The sequence below is a fragment of the Protopterus annectens genome, chromosome 3.part0, assembly GCF_019279795.1.
Source record: "Protopterus annectens isolate FY-2018-M chromosome 3.part0, PAN1.0, whole genome shotgun sequence".
NCBI classification, from domain to species: Eukaryota; Metazoa; Chordata; order Ceratodontiformes; family Protopteridae; genus Protopterus; species Protopterus annectens.
This window is the reverse complement of record NC_056731.1, coordinates 313,275,469-313,292,028: the sequence shown is the minus strand read 5'-3', so window position 1 is coordinate 313,292,028 and position 16,560 is coordinate 313,275,469. Positions and strand designations below refer to the sequence as shown.

The window sequence follows — 16,560 nt, the reverse complement described above, 5'->3', positions numbered from 1 at the left end:
CAAGGAAAGCACAAAGCACTCTCATAGCCAAATGGAAGATAGTCCCCCCCAGACAGTACACTGTAACTGAGGGGTCAATGAATGACAAGCATGGGGGAAAAATGCTAAAGAAAAAAGTGAACCATAACTACCTGGTAGTTGCAGTAATCTCTGCACCACTTACTTTAAATGCTAAAATATGCCGACTACTTATGTTGGTGCATGTTCTACATTATAATACAGCAAGCCTCAGTTTTAGTGCACAGTACCCTTAAACTGCATTACTTCCCTTTCCCACCATTCTTGCTCTCTCCTTCTCCATCAGTCCCATGCCTTTACAGAATAGTCTCCATCACCAAATTCAGCAGTCCATTCTATCAGGACCCAACTAAATTCAAGAAATACTTTCACAGGTCTAGGAAGAAGTTGTTCCCTGATGTCTGTGATCTCTCTGTTCTTGCTGTTCAGAGTAATCCCTTCAAAACGCCCTGACACAATCCTGTGCACCTCAAAGGATATCCCTAATCTTTTCTGGTCTCTAGTGAAAATAACTCTAGTTTGCAGTCCACTGTCTACCCCTCCATCCCACACAACCTTCTGGTGGCTTTCCTCTAGACTCCTGGCAGCCTTAAAGATTTTTCTTTGTATAGCTTCCAGAAATGTACATCTCGTGGAAGATGTTGCCTAACCATACTGGGTAAGGCGAGATCATTATTTCTTTGCTTCTGGAGTTAACCTCCCATAAGGATATACCCCAGCATTCCCTCTGCTGCTGCAACTGCCCTCTTTAAGCATGTGATCAACAACCTCAGATCCTATTACTGCTCTATTACTATCTAATCCACACCCCTCCCATGAGATGATACTTCATACTCTGGTGGTCATGATCTAAGAACAGTACTTCGAACTTCAGTTGTCCATTTAGTTTCCCTTTCCAAATCTTTCCTTAGAATCTTACTGTCACAATTTACTACTGCAAATGTGACACTGGCAGAGATACCGATCCTGTTCCCTGTTCTCTCAGGTATGTCTGAAACAAACATATGAACCAATGGACTAAGGACTGATCCCTGCAATAGTCCACTTGTCCCTCTCACCACAAACAAATTTGTGTCTCGCCCATCAACTGTGCATCAGTCCAGCTCCTCAGTCTCAGTCCAAAGTCTCACTAGTTTTCCTAGCATAGTTTCATAGTATACTACTAGGCTATCTGCCCTGGGGCATTTGTAAGCCTAGCCATAGTGATGTGGCTTTTGCCACCCCATGAAATGGTACAAAAATGTACAGAATAAATCTAGAATACTGTGCCTCTGTCTAGTAGTGACACAATGAAGGTCCCCTTATATAATAGAATTAGTTTACTTTGCCCCTGTCTAGCAGTGACACAGATGTGACCCCTGGGGTAAACTTATGATCTCCCATCCACTCATCAAGATTTCTCTTGAAGAGAGTCAGTGAGGGGCTCTGTCTAATACGAACTGGGATCCTGTTCCAAAGCATGGGAAGCCTTTGGGTTATGAATCTATCCCTCCAGCATGTCCTATAAATACTTGTGCCGGGGTTTAAGTCTTTAGCTCTCGTGGTCCTGATGGATTTGGATTTTTTGAGGTGGAGCATGTCCATCAGATCCTGATTGGACATGGCCTTGTACGTCAGGCAGAGATCACCTCTAAGCAGGCGGTATGCTACTGAATAGAGCTGAAGTTTCTTTAGTCTGGCAGAATAAGACATATGTTGGAGACCCTTGATCCTTTTGGTGAGGTACTTTTGTGGTCTCTCCAACTGTTGCAAATGCCGGGTGAGGTACATACCAAATGGGGCATTGTACTCAATCATGGGTCTGATGAGGGAGGAATATAGGGGTACAATGACATCCTTGGATCTGGATGTGAATCCCTTCATGATGAGGTGTGCAAGGTAGAATGTTTTTCTAACCACTTTGGCAACGTGGGTGTCAAATGAGAGGTCGCTGTCTACTTGGGTTCCTAGGTCTCTGATTACTTTTTCCGTACTCAGTGGGTTGCTGTCTATGTGATAATTTGTGGGTACTTTGTTTTTTCCAAAAGGGATGACTATACATTTTTTGGCATTTAGTTTAAGGCCGTGACTACGGCACCAGTTGTCCGTTTCAGTGAGGCGTTTTTGTAGGATGTGTGTGTCTGCTGGTGTATCGACTATGGCGCCTAGTTTGCAGTCATCTGCGAACTTTGTCAGCCACAGCCCTCCCATGTTTGCTTGAACATCTGAGAAATAAATGCCGAACAAGAGGGGTCCCAGGACAGATCCCTGTGGGACACCACTTGTGACTGGCTTTGAGTCTGACATTGCTCCAGCGATTTTAACTTTATGGGTTCTGTCCTTTAGCCAGTTTGCAACCCATCTAGTGACATAAGGGTTTACTTTTAAGCTGTTTAGCTTATCTATGATGCCTGAGTGGGGTGTTGTGTCGAAGGCCTTAGCCAAGTCCAGGTATGCTGTATGGACTGCTTTGCCCTCATCAATGGCTCTAGTGACTGTTTCGAAAAAGTCAACCAGGTTTAAAAGGCAGGATCTGCCCTTTACAAAGCCGAACTGGGTGGGGTCAAGTGTCTGTAGGTCCCCTATGTCTCTGTTTATTAGTTCCATAATGATTCTTTCCATAGCCTTGCAGACCAAGCTAGTTAAGCTTATGGGGCGGTAGTTTCCAGGGTCTGTAGAGGCACCCCCCTTGTGGAGTGGGACCACTGTTGCTGTACGCCAGTGTTCAGGTACATATCCCGAAGTAAGGCTAAGGTTAAATAGCATTTTTATGTGTGGGTTTAGCTCCTCTTGGAGTTCACGTAACACGCACCCCGGGATACCGTCAGGTCCCATTGATGCTGTGTTTTTTGCTTTGTTTAGGGCGGTTCTCACTTGGACATCTGAGATGACAGGGAGATTACATTCAGCTGGGATAAGTATTTCTTCTTTTGGGGGTGAAGGAGGGGAGAAATTTGCACTGAACCTGTCAGCCAGAATGTTAGCAATATCTGTGGGTTCAGTGTATTTTTTCTTGTTGTGAACCAACTCTGAGCATATCTGAGGGTTTCCGCCCATGTTTCTAACATAGCTGAAGAAGGCTTTGTGGTTATCTTTAGTGTCCTTAGCGATTTTTCTCTCAAAGTTTTCCTTGGATGTTTTTATGAGAGAACGTAGTTTTCTGCTAATGTTGATCAGAGATGTCTTCCCTTCATGGGATTTCGCTCTGACGTGCAGTAGCTTCCTTCTTTTGTTATAAAATTTGTTTATGGCTGTGGTCCACCACACAGGACGCTTACATTTGGTGGAGAAGGACTTGGATTTGTTTGGGATTGCATGATCCATGCATTCTTGGAGATGTCCATAGAAAGCATTTGTGAAGGATTCGGCATTGTGGGATGTGGTATCCACTGGCACAGTGGGCTTAAAGGATACCATCTCAGTCTTAAGAAGAGTGAAGTCTGCTTTTGAGAAGTTTATAACTGTGGTCTTTTGTGCTGGGGGTGGAGGTGGGATATGTATATCCAGGGTGATTAGTTTGTGGTCAGATGTCACTAGTGAGGGGTATACTTCCGGTGTGGAGCATTTTGTCCCCATGTTTGTGATGATCAGGTCGTGACTAGTTGTTCCAGTGCATTTGAATTTATGAATTCCAGGAACCTTTGGGCTAGGGTATTAGGGCTAGAATAATGTACCCAATCTATGTTTGGGTAGTTGAAGTCTCCCAGTATGATGGTATTTTGTGATACATTCATATCCTCCAATGTCTTCAGGAAGGCTGAGTGGGGTTCTTGAGATTGGGAGGGTGGTCTGTAACATGCTACCAGTTGTATAGCAGTTTTGCCTATGGTTAGTTGCACCTGTATGGTCTCTGATGCTTCATGTGTTGCTACTAACCTGGAGGTGTGGGTGTCCTTTATGAATATGGACACTCCCCCTCCCTTTGTGGTTCGGCCCAGGTTTTGGGGCCGAAAAGCATGATACGAGGTATAGCCTGGTAGCACTGGGGTGCTCTCAGGAGCCTTGAACCAGGTTTCAGTTACTGCAGAGACGTCGATGTTCTCCATGCTGAGGAGTGCATCAAGTGCCTGCATCTTGAGATTTAGACTTCTGGTGTTGAGCAGCATTACCCTTAGTTTTTTTCCATTTTTGTTTTCTAAGGAGGTGGGTTTGTCTTTTGAGGTTTGCCTAAAGAAGGCACTATGGGGGTGGCAAGAGCCTTAGCCAATATCCGGAAGCCCAGTGGTGACAGGTGTAAGCCATCCCTTGCGAAGCAGCGTGGCTTGTCCAACATATCATCCCAGGCAGACAGACATTGGATCCCCTTAGAATGACACCAGTACTTGAGCCAATTGTTAAAGCTGATCATCTTGTCTTTGTATTGTGGTATCATTCTTGGTGAGGGCAAGATGCTGCTCAGGGTCAGGGTCATACCAGCCTGGGCTACATAATCGGAGAGCTCCTCTATGTCTCTTTTCATGTAGTCCAGGGAGGTATGTCTCAGGTCATTCACACCAGCATGGACAATGACAGAGTCATATTTGTACTTGCTTTGGAGTGACCTGAGTGCGTGTGTTATGTGGCAGATCCTAGCTCCCGATAGACAGCTCACAGTCACCTTCTCCTTGTTCAGCCTGGTCAGTGGGACATCAGTGTGTCTGACTATGGAGTCACCTATTACTAGTGTATCAGGCAAGGTGTTTGGCCTTAAGGGCTGCGATTGGTCGACACTCTGATTTATTGAAGTATGTGTTGCATGTGTTTTGTTTTGAGGTGGTGGATTTTTGGATGTCTGCTTTGGGAGCCTCTGTTGTTTTGGTAAGTTTTTTATTAGAGCCTCCGAGTATGTCTTTGTGTTTTTATGTGTTTGGTTTGCAGTTGTGGTAGGTCTATGTGGGACTGGGATTGTTGTGTGTGTGTGGTTGCCATCTCCTCCTGTCTGGTCATGCCAGCCCTGAGTTGAGAGAGTTCAGCCTCCAGTTTGGCTATATAGTTGCATCTCTCACATGTATTTGTGTTTGTTGGGAGGAGGAGAGGGTTGCCTGTGTACATGAGACAATTGTAGCATTGTCTCAAGATACCCAGATTGACCAGCTGAACTGGAGACGACTCCAGTAATCTACCACTCGACATGCTAGAACAGTATAAGGGAGTGGTATACCTTTAAGAGAAGTGGATAGTCACAGGGGTGGTAAGTAGATGTAGTGCTTTACTTAGTATGAGAGTGCTTACTTAGTAGAGAAGTATTGAGAACAAGTGCTAGGCTTATAATACAGTGAGTAGTCTTGTTATACTAAGAGTAGAGCTTCCTTAAGGGAAAATTTGAAGAGCAGACTTGGCGGAGCCAGAAAAAGTTTAACCTTGTTTAACCGCTATGCGCACAAAGCAGCTGCCTGGGTGGGACCAAGTCAAATGCCTTGGTGAAGTACAGGTAAAGTGCCTATGCTGGTATTCCACTGTCAGGCTCTCCTGTTATCCAGTATGAAAACTGAATCAGATTTATTTGCTCCATGGAAAGAAGGAACTGTCAGTGTTACATGACAGCTCGGTGATTACTGCCTTCAAAAACAGCAAGCAGTCCTTCCTTAAAGATTGTATCCAAGACTTTATCTGCTACAGGTGTCAGACTTAATGATCTGTAGTTTGCCACATTTTTATTGTTCCCCTTCATTAAGAGGGTGCAAAGATTCTAATGCATGTCTATTTACTTACTCATAATTTTAAAAACCCAATGGATTTTTACAAATATCCAAACTCCCCTATACAAAGCAGACTGATGTGTGTCCCCACAACTGCTTAAAAGCACAGGCCAAAAAATATATACACACAACATATATAAAACAATACTCGCTGCATGCATTTAATTTAATTCAGTCCTCTAGAAAAACAATTATAGATATTCTTCACAGTTTTTTAATGTGCAACTACCTCTAATACTCGTAAACATGAAGCTCACAGAAAGGTATGGAGCAGTACACACACACTGTCCTAAACAAATGTGGCAGAAGGTTAAACACAAAGGAGGATCCTGAGATCTGACATTTATCAACTAGAAAAAATAATTACATTTTCTTACCATCCACAGGATCACCAAAGAATTCATTGTCATGTACAGAAATGAGTGAATGACTGAAGAGAGAACTGAAAAGGTAGAACAATGGAATTATCCGACTAGAATCTTCTACGGACATGGGAGAGCCTCTTGATATCACCTGCAGCAGCTTTACCGTAGACCTTTAAAACAGGACATCAAACAATTAGCTTTATTTTAAAATTTGACATTGTATTCTGTATTTCATTATTGGCGTTTTAGTAGTCACAGAACTGTGGTGTTCAGTAGTTAGCCAGTTCCAGATTCCTGAGCAATATATGATCATCCCACAAAAAATACAGTTGTGTACACTTACCATAAATGTAGATGTTCAAGTGTGTTCACTATTGCAGTCATTACATTTGGGTAATCTGCTTGCAGGTTGGCCTCAGTCGGTCTGATTAACAAAGTCTTGGGTCCTGCATCGGTTGCTGTCCCTTCTTCCATGATGTCAGGTCGTCAAGGGTATAAAACATGCAGCCGACACCATTACATCAGTTTTTCTTGCCCCAGATGTCAGGTGCCCCCTAATGGGGAGCAAATAAACATAAAAACACAAAGGTATACCTCCAACAAAAAGGCTTTTGAGCATAGTAAATGAAAGTAGGGGTATAGCCAGAAGAAATTAGGAGGCTGGAGGGAGGGTAACCAGGACTGCAACAGTGAATACGCTCAAACATCTACATTTATGGTAAGTGTACACAAATGTACTATGTTCTTCGTGTTTCGCTGTTGCAGTCATTACATTTGGGTAGATTCACAAAGCTATGGTAGGGAGGAAGAGTTTATATAGCATTAGGGCCAGCTATAAGGCTCTGCAAGACAGCAGTTGCAAAGCCAGCTCTGGATTTAGAGAAAATTGGCAAATGATAATGCTTGGTGAAAGTATGTACAGAGCTCCAGGTAGCAGCTTCTAGGATGTCCCTAGTAGGAACACCTCTGAGGAAGGCTGCAGAAGTAGATGCAGCCTGATGGAGTGAGATCTGATCCCCTGGGAGATAGGTTTTCCGTGGTGCTTATAGCAGAAATGAATGCAATGGCTTATCCATTTAGAAATGGTTTGTTTTGAAATAGCCTTCCCCTCTGCCCCTGCAGCAAATGCTACCAGCAGTTGTTCAGATTTTCTTCAAGGTTTAGTCCTGTCCAAGTGGAGTCTAAGTTGTCTATGCACATCCAAGGAATGCAGAATCCGTTCCCCTTTGTTCTGTGGATTGGGAAAGAAGGTTGGCAAATGAATGGACTGGATACCACTTTGGGAATGAAGGATGGACTGGTCCTGAGTGACACCCTATCCGCATGAAAGATGATGAAAGGCTCCACTGTCATAAGGGCCTGTAATTCAGATATCCTTCTAGCTGAAGTGATTGCTAAAAAGAAAGCTGTTTTCCAAGAAAGAAATTTAAAATCTGCAGTAGCAGCTGGCTCGAAAGGAAGTAGAGTGAGCTTCTCCAATACAAAGTTAAGGTCCCAGGCAGGGGTCGGAGCACTCCTGGGTAGTCTCAAGTTTTTGGCCCCTCTGAGGTACTGCTTGAGCAGAGGATGAGAGAAGAGGGGAGGTTCTGTGTTATAATGAGCTAAAATGGCTGAGGCATGAATTTTAATGGAGGAAAAAGACAGGCCCTTGTGAATCATCTCAGTTATGTATTGCAAAGTCTGAGGTAAAATGGGTGCTGCTGTGCTCATCCCTTGAGATTGGTTCCAGGCACAGAATCTTTTCCATTTTTCAGCATAAGATTTTCTAGTACTAGGTCTCCTTGTCTCTAAGATGACATCCATCACAGGTTTGCTGAGGGATGATAAGGGTGAATTTAAGTGATTAGACAGGCTGCAAGGTTCAATGATGGAAGCTGAGGGTGCAGAATTTGGTTCTCCTGCTGAGACAGCAAGGAAGGGGTCTGAGGCAGGTACCATGGAGATAACTGCAACATACTGCGCAGGAGGGGGTGCCAGTGTTGGCGTGGCCAGTCTGGAGCAATCAAGATCATCCTTGGTTTGTCCTGTTTGACTTTTAGTAGACTTTGGAGAGCAGAGGCAGAGGGGGAAAGGCATAGACTAATAGGTTTTTCTAGCTGAAGGCAGAGCATCTACTTTCCAGGCCTGTTTGTGGGGAGTCCTTGTGCAAAACTTGTCCAACTGGTAGTTCTGGGGGGAGGCAAAATAGATCTATGTCTGGGCTCCCCCATTCACTTATCAACATGTTGAAAATAGTACAGTTTTGTACACTTACCATAAATGTAGATGTTCGCGTGTATTCACTGTTGCAGTCATTACATTTGGGTAATCTTGCTGGCAAGTTGCCCTCAGTCGGCCTGAATTCCAAAGTCCTGGGTCCTGCGTCGGCTGCTGTCACCCCTTCCCTGATGTCAGGTCGATAGGGGTATAAAAGATGCGTCTGACGCCATTTTCTTTAGTTTTTCTTGCCCCAGACGTCAGGTGCCCTCTAAAAGGGTAGCCAAAATTTATATATATATAAATACATATACCAATATAAACTTTACCTTCATCTACAAGCAAATACACCACATAGGTTGTATTAATCAGAGAAGGAAAGATAGGTTCCATCAGAAGAAAGGGGGATGGCGGGTGGGTAACCTGGACTGCAACAGTGAATACACTCGAAACATCTACATTTATGGTACGTGTACACAAGTGTACTATGTTCTTCGTGTTTCACTGTTGCAGTCATTACATTTGGGTAGAATCTCAAAGCTATGGATGGGAGGCTGGAGCTAAACAGCATTAGGAGTGGCTATGAGGCCCTGCAGAACTGCAGTGGCAAAGCCTGCCCTGGATTTAGAGTAGAGTGGCAGATGATAGTGCTTTGTAAAGGTGTGCACTAAACTCCAAGTAGCAGCCTCTAAAATGTCCTTGGTTGGTACTCCCCTGAGAAAGGCTGCTGAAGTGGCTGCAGCTCTGGTTGAATGTGGCCTAATGCCCTTAGGGACTGGCTTGCCATGGTGTAAGTAGCAGAAACGAATGCAGTGAACCATCCACTTTGAAATAGTCTGCTTTGAGATAGCCTTTCCTTGTGATCCTGCAGCATATGCCACTAGTAATTGCTCTGTTTTTCTGAAAACTTTGGTTCTGTCCAAGTAGAATCTAAGCTGTCTGTGTACGTCCAAAGAATGTAGAATTCTCTCCCCATTGTTATGTGGATTTGGATAAAAAGTTGGCAGATGAATAGTTTGGTTAAGTGCCACACTGGACACCACCTTAGGCATGAATGTTGGGCATGTCCTCAGAGAGACCCTGTCTGGATAAAAAAATGATAAAAGGTTCCACAGCCATGAGTGCCTGTAGCTCTGAAACTCGTCTTGCAGAAGTTATTGCTAGGAGTAGAGCTGTTTTCCAAGACAAAAACATTATATCAGCAGTAGCAGCTGGCTCAAAAAGAGGCAGGGTGAGTTTTTCCAAGACATAGTTGAGGTCCCATGCAGGCATTGGTGATCTCCTTGGAGGCCTTATATTTTTGGCTCCTCTGAGGTACTGTTTTAATAAGGGATGAGAAAAGATTGGTGGCTCTATATTGTAATGAGACGAAATGGCAGAGGCATGAATTTTAATAGATGAAAAGGATAGGCCTTTGTCCAGCATCTCAGTTAAGTATTGCAAAATCTGAGGAATATTTGGCACAGCTGTATCAGTTCCTTGTGCCTGGTTCCAAGCACAGAATCTCTTCCATTTTCCAGCATAAGATTTTCTAGTACTAGGCCTTCTGGCCTCCAAAATAACATCCATCACAGCTTTACTGAGAGGTGTGTTTTGTATGACTACACTATCTGCCATGCTGCCAGGTTTAAAGTCCTAAGATGGCTGTGCAGGATCCGATTGTTTTGCTGGGACAGCAGATGAGGTATTTGAGGTAAGGTCCAAGCCGGGCATTGAGACAAGATCTTTAGGATTGGAAACCAGTACTGGCGGGGCGAGTTTGGGGCAATCAGTATCATTTGTGGCTTCTCCTGTCTGACCTTTAGGAGTACCTTGGGGAGGAGAGGCAGTGGGGGAAAAGCATATACTGATAGGTTTTTCCATCTGAAAGATAGGGCGTCCACTTTCCATGCTTGTCTGTGATAAGTCCTCATGCAGAATCTTTTTAGTTGGTAGTTGTGAAGGGAGGCAAATAGATCTATGTCCGGGCATCCCCATTTCCTTGTTATCATGCTGAAGACTTGTGGATCCAGCTACCACTCGTGGGGATCCATGAGATTTCTGCTTAGTTCATCCGCCAGAGTATTTTTCCTTCCTGGTAGGAATTTTGCCTGCAGATGTACTTGGTAAGTTAATGCTGTGTCCCACAAAGTCATGGCTAGTCTGCAAAGGGGGTAAGAATGTGTGCCCCCCTGCTTGTTTATATACCACATGACCGTGGTGTTGTCTGTCTTTATCAGTAGTTGTCCCAGATGAAGTAGGTCCTTGAAGGCTGTAAGGGCATTCTGAACAGCTAGCATTTCTTTTTGACTGAAATGTAGACACATTTGGGTTGAGGACCATGAGCCCTGAATGCATCTTCCTGCCATGTGGGCCCCCCAGGCATAATCTGATGCATCCGTTGTTAGTGTCTGCCTGACTAGGGGTAATGTGAATGGCTGCCCTTGTTTTGGTGACAAGCCTTTGCCCACCATCGAAACTCCTGTTGTAGGCAGGGAATGAGAGTAATCATTGTTTCCAGGCTGTGGCAATGTTGAGTCCAAACACTTTTTAGGTACCATTGAAGTTTCCTCATATGCAGTCTTGCATATGGAATTAGTAGGATGCAGGATGCCATGAAGCACAAAGCCTGCAGAATTGTTCTTGCAGATAACTGGGCCTTTGTTGCCAACATTTTGAAATAGGTAGTCAGTTGCCTTTGTTTGTCTGGCGCGAGATAAGCCATCTGGGCAGTTGTATTTAAGCTTGCACCCAGGAATATTATCTCTTGAGAGGGTACTAGTTTTGATTTCTTTTCGTTGACTGTGTACCCTAGGCATGCTAGAAGTCTTTTCACAAACGCCAGATGCTGTACAAGAATGTCCTTGTTCTCTGCTTGAATTAGACAGTCGTCCAAGTAAGGATATATTTGTATTCCTCTTTGTCTGCAGAATACAATTACTGGTGCCAGGCACTTTGTAAAGACCCTGGGCGCAGTAGATAAGCCAAAGGGCAGTGCAGAGAATTGGTAATGCATTGAGCCAGCCCTGAATCTGAGGCATCATCTGCATAATTGTCTGATTGGGACATGCAGATATGCCTCTTTTAGGTCTAGAGTCACCAGCCAAGCGTTCTTGCCCAGCATGGGCAGAAGCTGCTGCAAAGTCATCATCTTGAATTTTGGTATATCCAGGAATGTGTTCAGAATAGATAGGTCCAGTACTGGTCTCCAGGTCTTGTCCTTTCTGGGTACCAGGAACAGTCTTGAGTAAAATCCTTGTCCCTGCTCTTGCTCTGGTACTTGCTGAATGGCCTCCATGTCCATGAGGGATGAGACTTGTTTTTGTGCCTCTGTCCACTGATTTTTTGGCAGATCTGGCCAGCCGTTTGCCTTTGGCAGGGTATGGAAATGGAACTTGTACCCTTGTGACACGATATTTAGAACCCACTTGTCCTGGGTTATAATGTGCCAATTTTGAGAAAAAAGTGCTAATTTTCCCCCTAAGGGTGCTGCCAGAAGATATGTGCTTGGTGCAGGCAGGGGGAAGTCATTGGGACTGTTTCCTGTATGGTTGTGATTTGTCTTCTCCAACTTTGGAGGTAGAAGCACCCCACTGCTTTGACCTGTAGGAACCTTGCGCCTGGGATCTGCCTCTAGGGCATCTGGATCTGCCCCTTTGAGGTCTGTCTGACACAAGAAAGGATCAATTCTTTGTAGGCCAGTGTCTACTAAACCTACGTGGCTTTACTTGTAAAAAATCTTTGACAGTTTGCATAGATGTAGCTTTGTCCTCCATTTTCTTTAACACCTCCTCTGCCTTAACACCAAACAAAGTATCATGCTGTAAAGGTGCATCTAATAATTTAACTTTGACATGACCAGGCAGATTTTGTTCCTTTAACCAAGCATGCCTCCTAATTACAGAACCCATAACTGCGGCCCTGCAGGTGGTCTCCAAAGAATCAAAACCACATTGCAAAGTATGCTTTCCAACTTGTTCAGCTGCACGCAAAAAATCCTGCATTTCCTTGTTTTCTGCACATTCAGAGTTTAGTAACATTTTCTGTTACGCAATGCCATGACATGTTGCTGATATTTGAGCATATGAAACTGACAGTTTAAGGCCCTTATAGCCAAGGTAGCAGACATGTAAACCTTTTTCCCCCATCTAGCCAGTGCCCTAGAATCTCTGTCAGAGGGGGTAGGGTTTTTTGCAGCGGAAGCCTTAACTCCTTTGGGACCCTGTGAAATAGTTTCTGGGTCTGCAGCAGGATTTTTAAAAAGAAATTTATGAGAGTCAGGAACCCTGTAATATCTGTCAGGCTTAAGAAGGAGCTGGAGGTAAGGAGTCAGGGGTAAGACTAGACTCCGAAAACACATCATCTACAATATCTAACACAGGTGGAATGGCTAGTGGTCTGTGTTGAGGTAGCAAAAGGAAATCCCTGAGCCTCTTTTTAGATTCTGAAAAAACTTGGCTCTCCCAGTGGAAATGCTCCCTCAAGGTATGCAAGGTTTCCCCAAAAGAATAGTCCTCTGGAGGAGAAGCTGAAGGTATAGATTCTTCAGCATTAGAATCCTCATAGGGGGGTAGAGAATATTCCTGATCAGAAGAGGAATCAGAAGAAATAGAAACCTGATCTGAAGATTCAAAGTCAGTCTCTTCCAAAGGCCTCTTATCAGGAGGGGGATGGGAACCCCTGGTCAAGGTAAATTAAGTCTTCGGCCATTTTGAGCATCTGTTTTTTAGGCATAGAGGCCTATCCACGTGGCTGTTGAGTTTGTTTCTTTGCTTTAGAAGGTGCTTTAGTCTTTGTCTTTGAAGCTGAGGTTGGTTTAATGTAAAGATGTTTAGGTCTGAATACACCTTCAGAAGCCGGTGCCTGCTCAGCGGCTCCGGACCCATCTGAAGGAATAGTATCTGAGGCTCCAATACCTTGAGTTTCCAGCGGCATGGCCGACTCCACGTGGGAGTCGGTAGGGTCCTGCGACTCTAAAGTAGTGGGCGTCAGAGGCTGCGAAAGTGCCTCACTGAGAACCGGCGAATGGCTTAGGAGAAGCTTTGTCATCGGTTTTGGGCCTCAGTTGTCTATCTCTCTCCTTTTCTTTGCGTTTTTTGTGAACTCCGGTAGTCGGATGGCTATCCGATGACATTTCTGGATAATTAAACTGGCGTCCAAAATAGTTTAAAGCAAAATCATACTGACGCTTAATAGTGCATTGGTTAAATCTAGCACAAAACCGACAACCAGCAACGTTGTGATCAGGGCCTAGGCAAGGAATACAGTAAGAATGAAAGTCCTTAAGAGGTATTTGCTTTCCACAAGAAATACAATTATTAACTTTTTCTGACATCGGTCTGGAGCAAGAAAAAAGTTTCCCCAACGGGGTACTTAGCTTTTTTGAAGACTTCGGATCTGAAACTCTAACACGAAAATCTCAGGAGCCGGCCGACCGGCACTTGAGAACTGCTTCTGCTTCGGGCACCGCGCGGCAAGAAAGACTGAAGAAAATGGCGTCGGCTGCATCTTTTATATCCCTGAGGACCTGACGTCAGGGAAGGGGCAACAGCAGCCGACGCAGGACCCAGGACTTTGGAATTCAGGCCAACTGAGGGCAACCTGCTAGCAGGATTACCCAAATGTAATGACTGCAACAGTGAAACACGAAAAACATCCTTGATTCCAGTTTCCACTTGTGTGGGTCCATGAGGTTTCTGCTTAGTCCGTCTGCCAGTGCATTTAATTTTTCTGGTAGGAATTGAGCTTGTAGGTGCACTTGGTAGCTCAAGGCGGTGTTCCACAATGCCATGGCTAGTCCGCATGCGGGGTAGGAATGTGTACCATCCTGCTTGTTTATGTACCACATAACCGTGGTGTTGTCCATCTTTACCATTAGTTGTCCAGGAAGAATGCAGTCCTTGAAGGCTGTCAGTGCATTCTGTACAGCTAACATTTCTTTTTGACCGATATATAGGTGCATTTGACTTGGGTTCCATTTGCCCTGAATACACTACACTGCCAGGTAAGCCCCCCATGCATAGTCTGATGCATCTGTTGTTAGGGTTTGGGCGGCAGGGGGTAGTATGAATGGTAGTCCCTTGTTTTGGTGGTAGGCCTCTGCCCACCACAGGAACTCTAGACATAGGCAAGGTATGATAGGAATCATTGTTTCCAGGCTGTGAGAATGGTGACTCCATAGGCTTTTTAGATACCACTGTAGTTTCCTCATATGCAGTCTTGCATATGGAATTAGAAGAATGTAGGAGGTCATGAACCCCAAGGCTTGCAGTATTTCTCTTGCAGACAGCAGGGTTTTTGTGGACACTTGTTTGAAATAGGTTACCAAATGAATTTGCTTTTCGGGTGTGAGGTAAGCCATCTGGGAAGTTGTACTCAAGCTTGTTCCCAGGAATGTAATTTTTTGACAGGGTACAAGTTGTGATTTCTTTTCGTTTATGGTGTACTCCAGACAAATTAGAATCCTTTTTGCAAATGCCAGATGATTCAAAAGTATGCCCTGGCTTTCTGCCTGAGTTAGACAATCATACAGGAATGGGCATATTTGAATACTTTTTTGCCTGCAAAATGCAATAACTGGAGCCAGGCACTTTGTGAACACCTTGGGCGCAGTGAACACCCTGGGCGCAGTAGAGAAGCCAAAGGGCAGTGCAGAGAACTGATAATGTGTGCAGCCTGCTTTGAAGCGTAGGTATCTTCTGCAAGATTCCCTGATTAGGATGTGCAGGTATGCTTCTTTTAATTCTAGTGTTGGCAACCAGGCGTCTTTGCCTAACATAGGAAGTAATTGGTGAAGAGTCAGCATCTTGAATTTTGGAATCTCCAGAAAGGTGTTTAGAGTAGACAGGTCCAGGATTGGACACCATGATTTGTCTTTTCTGGGTTCTAGAAAAAGTCTGGAGTAGCAACCTTGTCCCTTTTCCTCTTCTGGTACCAGTTGTATAGCCCCCATGCTTAAGAAGGAAAGTACTTATTTTTGAGCCTCTGCCCACTGATTTGGGGGCAGGTCTGGCCACCCATTTGGTGTTGGCAATGGTTGGAAATGAAATATGTATCCCTGGGATGCTATATTTAAAACCCATTTGTCCTGGGTCATGAGTTCCCAGTTCTTTGCATGAGGAGCAATCTTTCCCCTCAAAGGGGCGGTAAAAAGATAAGTGCTTGGGAATTTTAAAAGGAAGTTACTGAGACTGTTTACCATAGGGGGGTGTCTTATTTCCAGATTTGGAAGTGGAGGCCCCCCACTGCTTAGTTCTGAGAGTCCCCTGGGACTGAAACCTGGGGTTTTTGCTGTGTCTGGGTTTGGCTTGAAAAGACCTGGAAGGGACTGGAAAGGACCAATTCTTAGTAGGCCAGTGCCTACTAAATCTAGGAGGTTACACTTGTAAAAAAATCTAACAGTTTGCATAGACTTAGCTTTATCTTCCATCTTTTTAAGAACTTCTTCAGCCTTGTTGCCAAACAGGTGGTCCTGATTTAAAGGAGCATCCAACAATTTAGCTTTAACATGATCAGGCAAAGATTGCTCCTTAAGCCAAGCATGCCTTTTAAGTACAGACCCAGTAACAGCAGCCCTGCAAGAGGCCTCTAAAGAATCAAAACCACATTGCAAAGTATGTTTTCCAACTTGTTCAGCAGAATGCATTAAGTCCTGTAAATCGTTATTTTACACACAGTCAGGAATCAACATCATTTTCTGTTTAAGCAGTCCAGTAACATGTTGCTGATATTTTAACATATGAAATTGGCAGTTTAAAGCTCTGATTGCCAAGGTTGCAGAAGTATAAACCTTTTTACCCATCTATCCAGCGCCCTGGAGTCTCTATCAGAAAGGGCAGTATTTTTAGCAGTACAAGCCTTAATGCCCTTGGACCCCTGAGAAATAGTCTCTGGATCTGCAACAGGATTTTTGAAAAAGAACTTGTGGGACTCAGGAACCCTGTAGTATCTGTCAGGTTTACTAGGAGCAGGTGGCAGGGAATCAGGGGCCAAACTGGATTCTGAGAAAACATCATCAACAATGTCTAGTACAGGAGGTATAGGTGAAGGCCTATGCTGAGGTACAAGAAGGAAATCCCTAAGCCTCATTTTTGAATCAGAAAATGCCTGGCTTTCCCAGTGAAAATGCTCCCTTAAAGTATGTAAAGTTTCCCCAAAAGAAAAATCCTCAGGAGGGGAAGCAGAGGGAATAGAATTCTCTGCATTAGAATCCTCATAAGTAGGTATGGACAAATCCAGGTCATCGGAAGAGTCAGAAGAAACAGAATCCTGATCAGAAGATTCAGAATCAAGCTCAGCCCTAGGCCTCTTGGGGGTGGTGTTGACTACCCCTGATTAGAGTTATT

General features: G+C 44.3%; 1 protein-coding gene across 1 annotated transcript in view; it reads right to left on the bottom strand.

Moving 5' to 3' along the window:
* UBE3C (ubiquitin protein ligase E3C) overlaps window positions 1-16,560 on the bottom strand; it is a 2,314,788-nt gene that overhangs the window by 1,123,836 nt on the left and 1,174,392 nt on the right. The window contains exon 13 of the mRNA XM_044064789.1: window positions 6,053-6,210. Coding sequence (XP_043920724.1) covers window positions 6,053-6,210 — 158 coding nt within the window. The remainder of the gene's footprint in view (window positions 1-6,052; window positions 6,211-16,560) is intronic.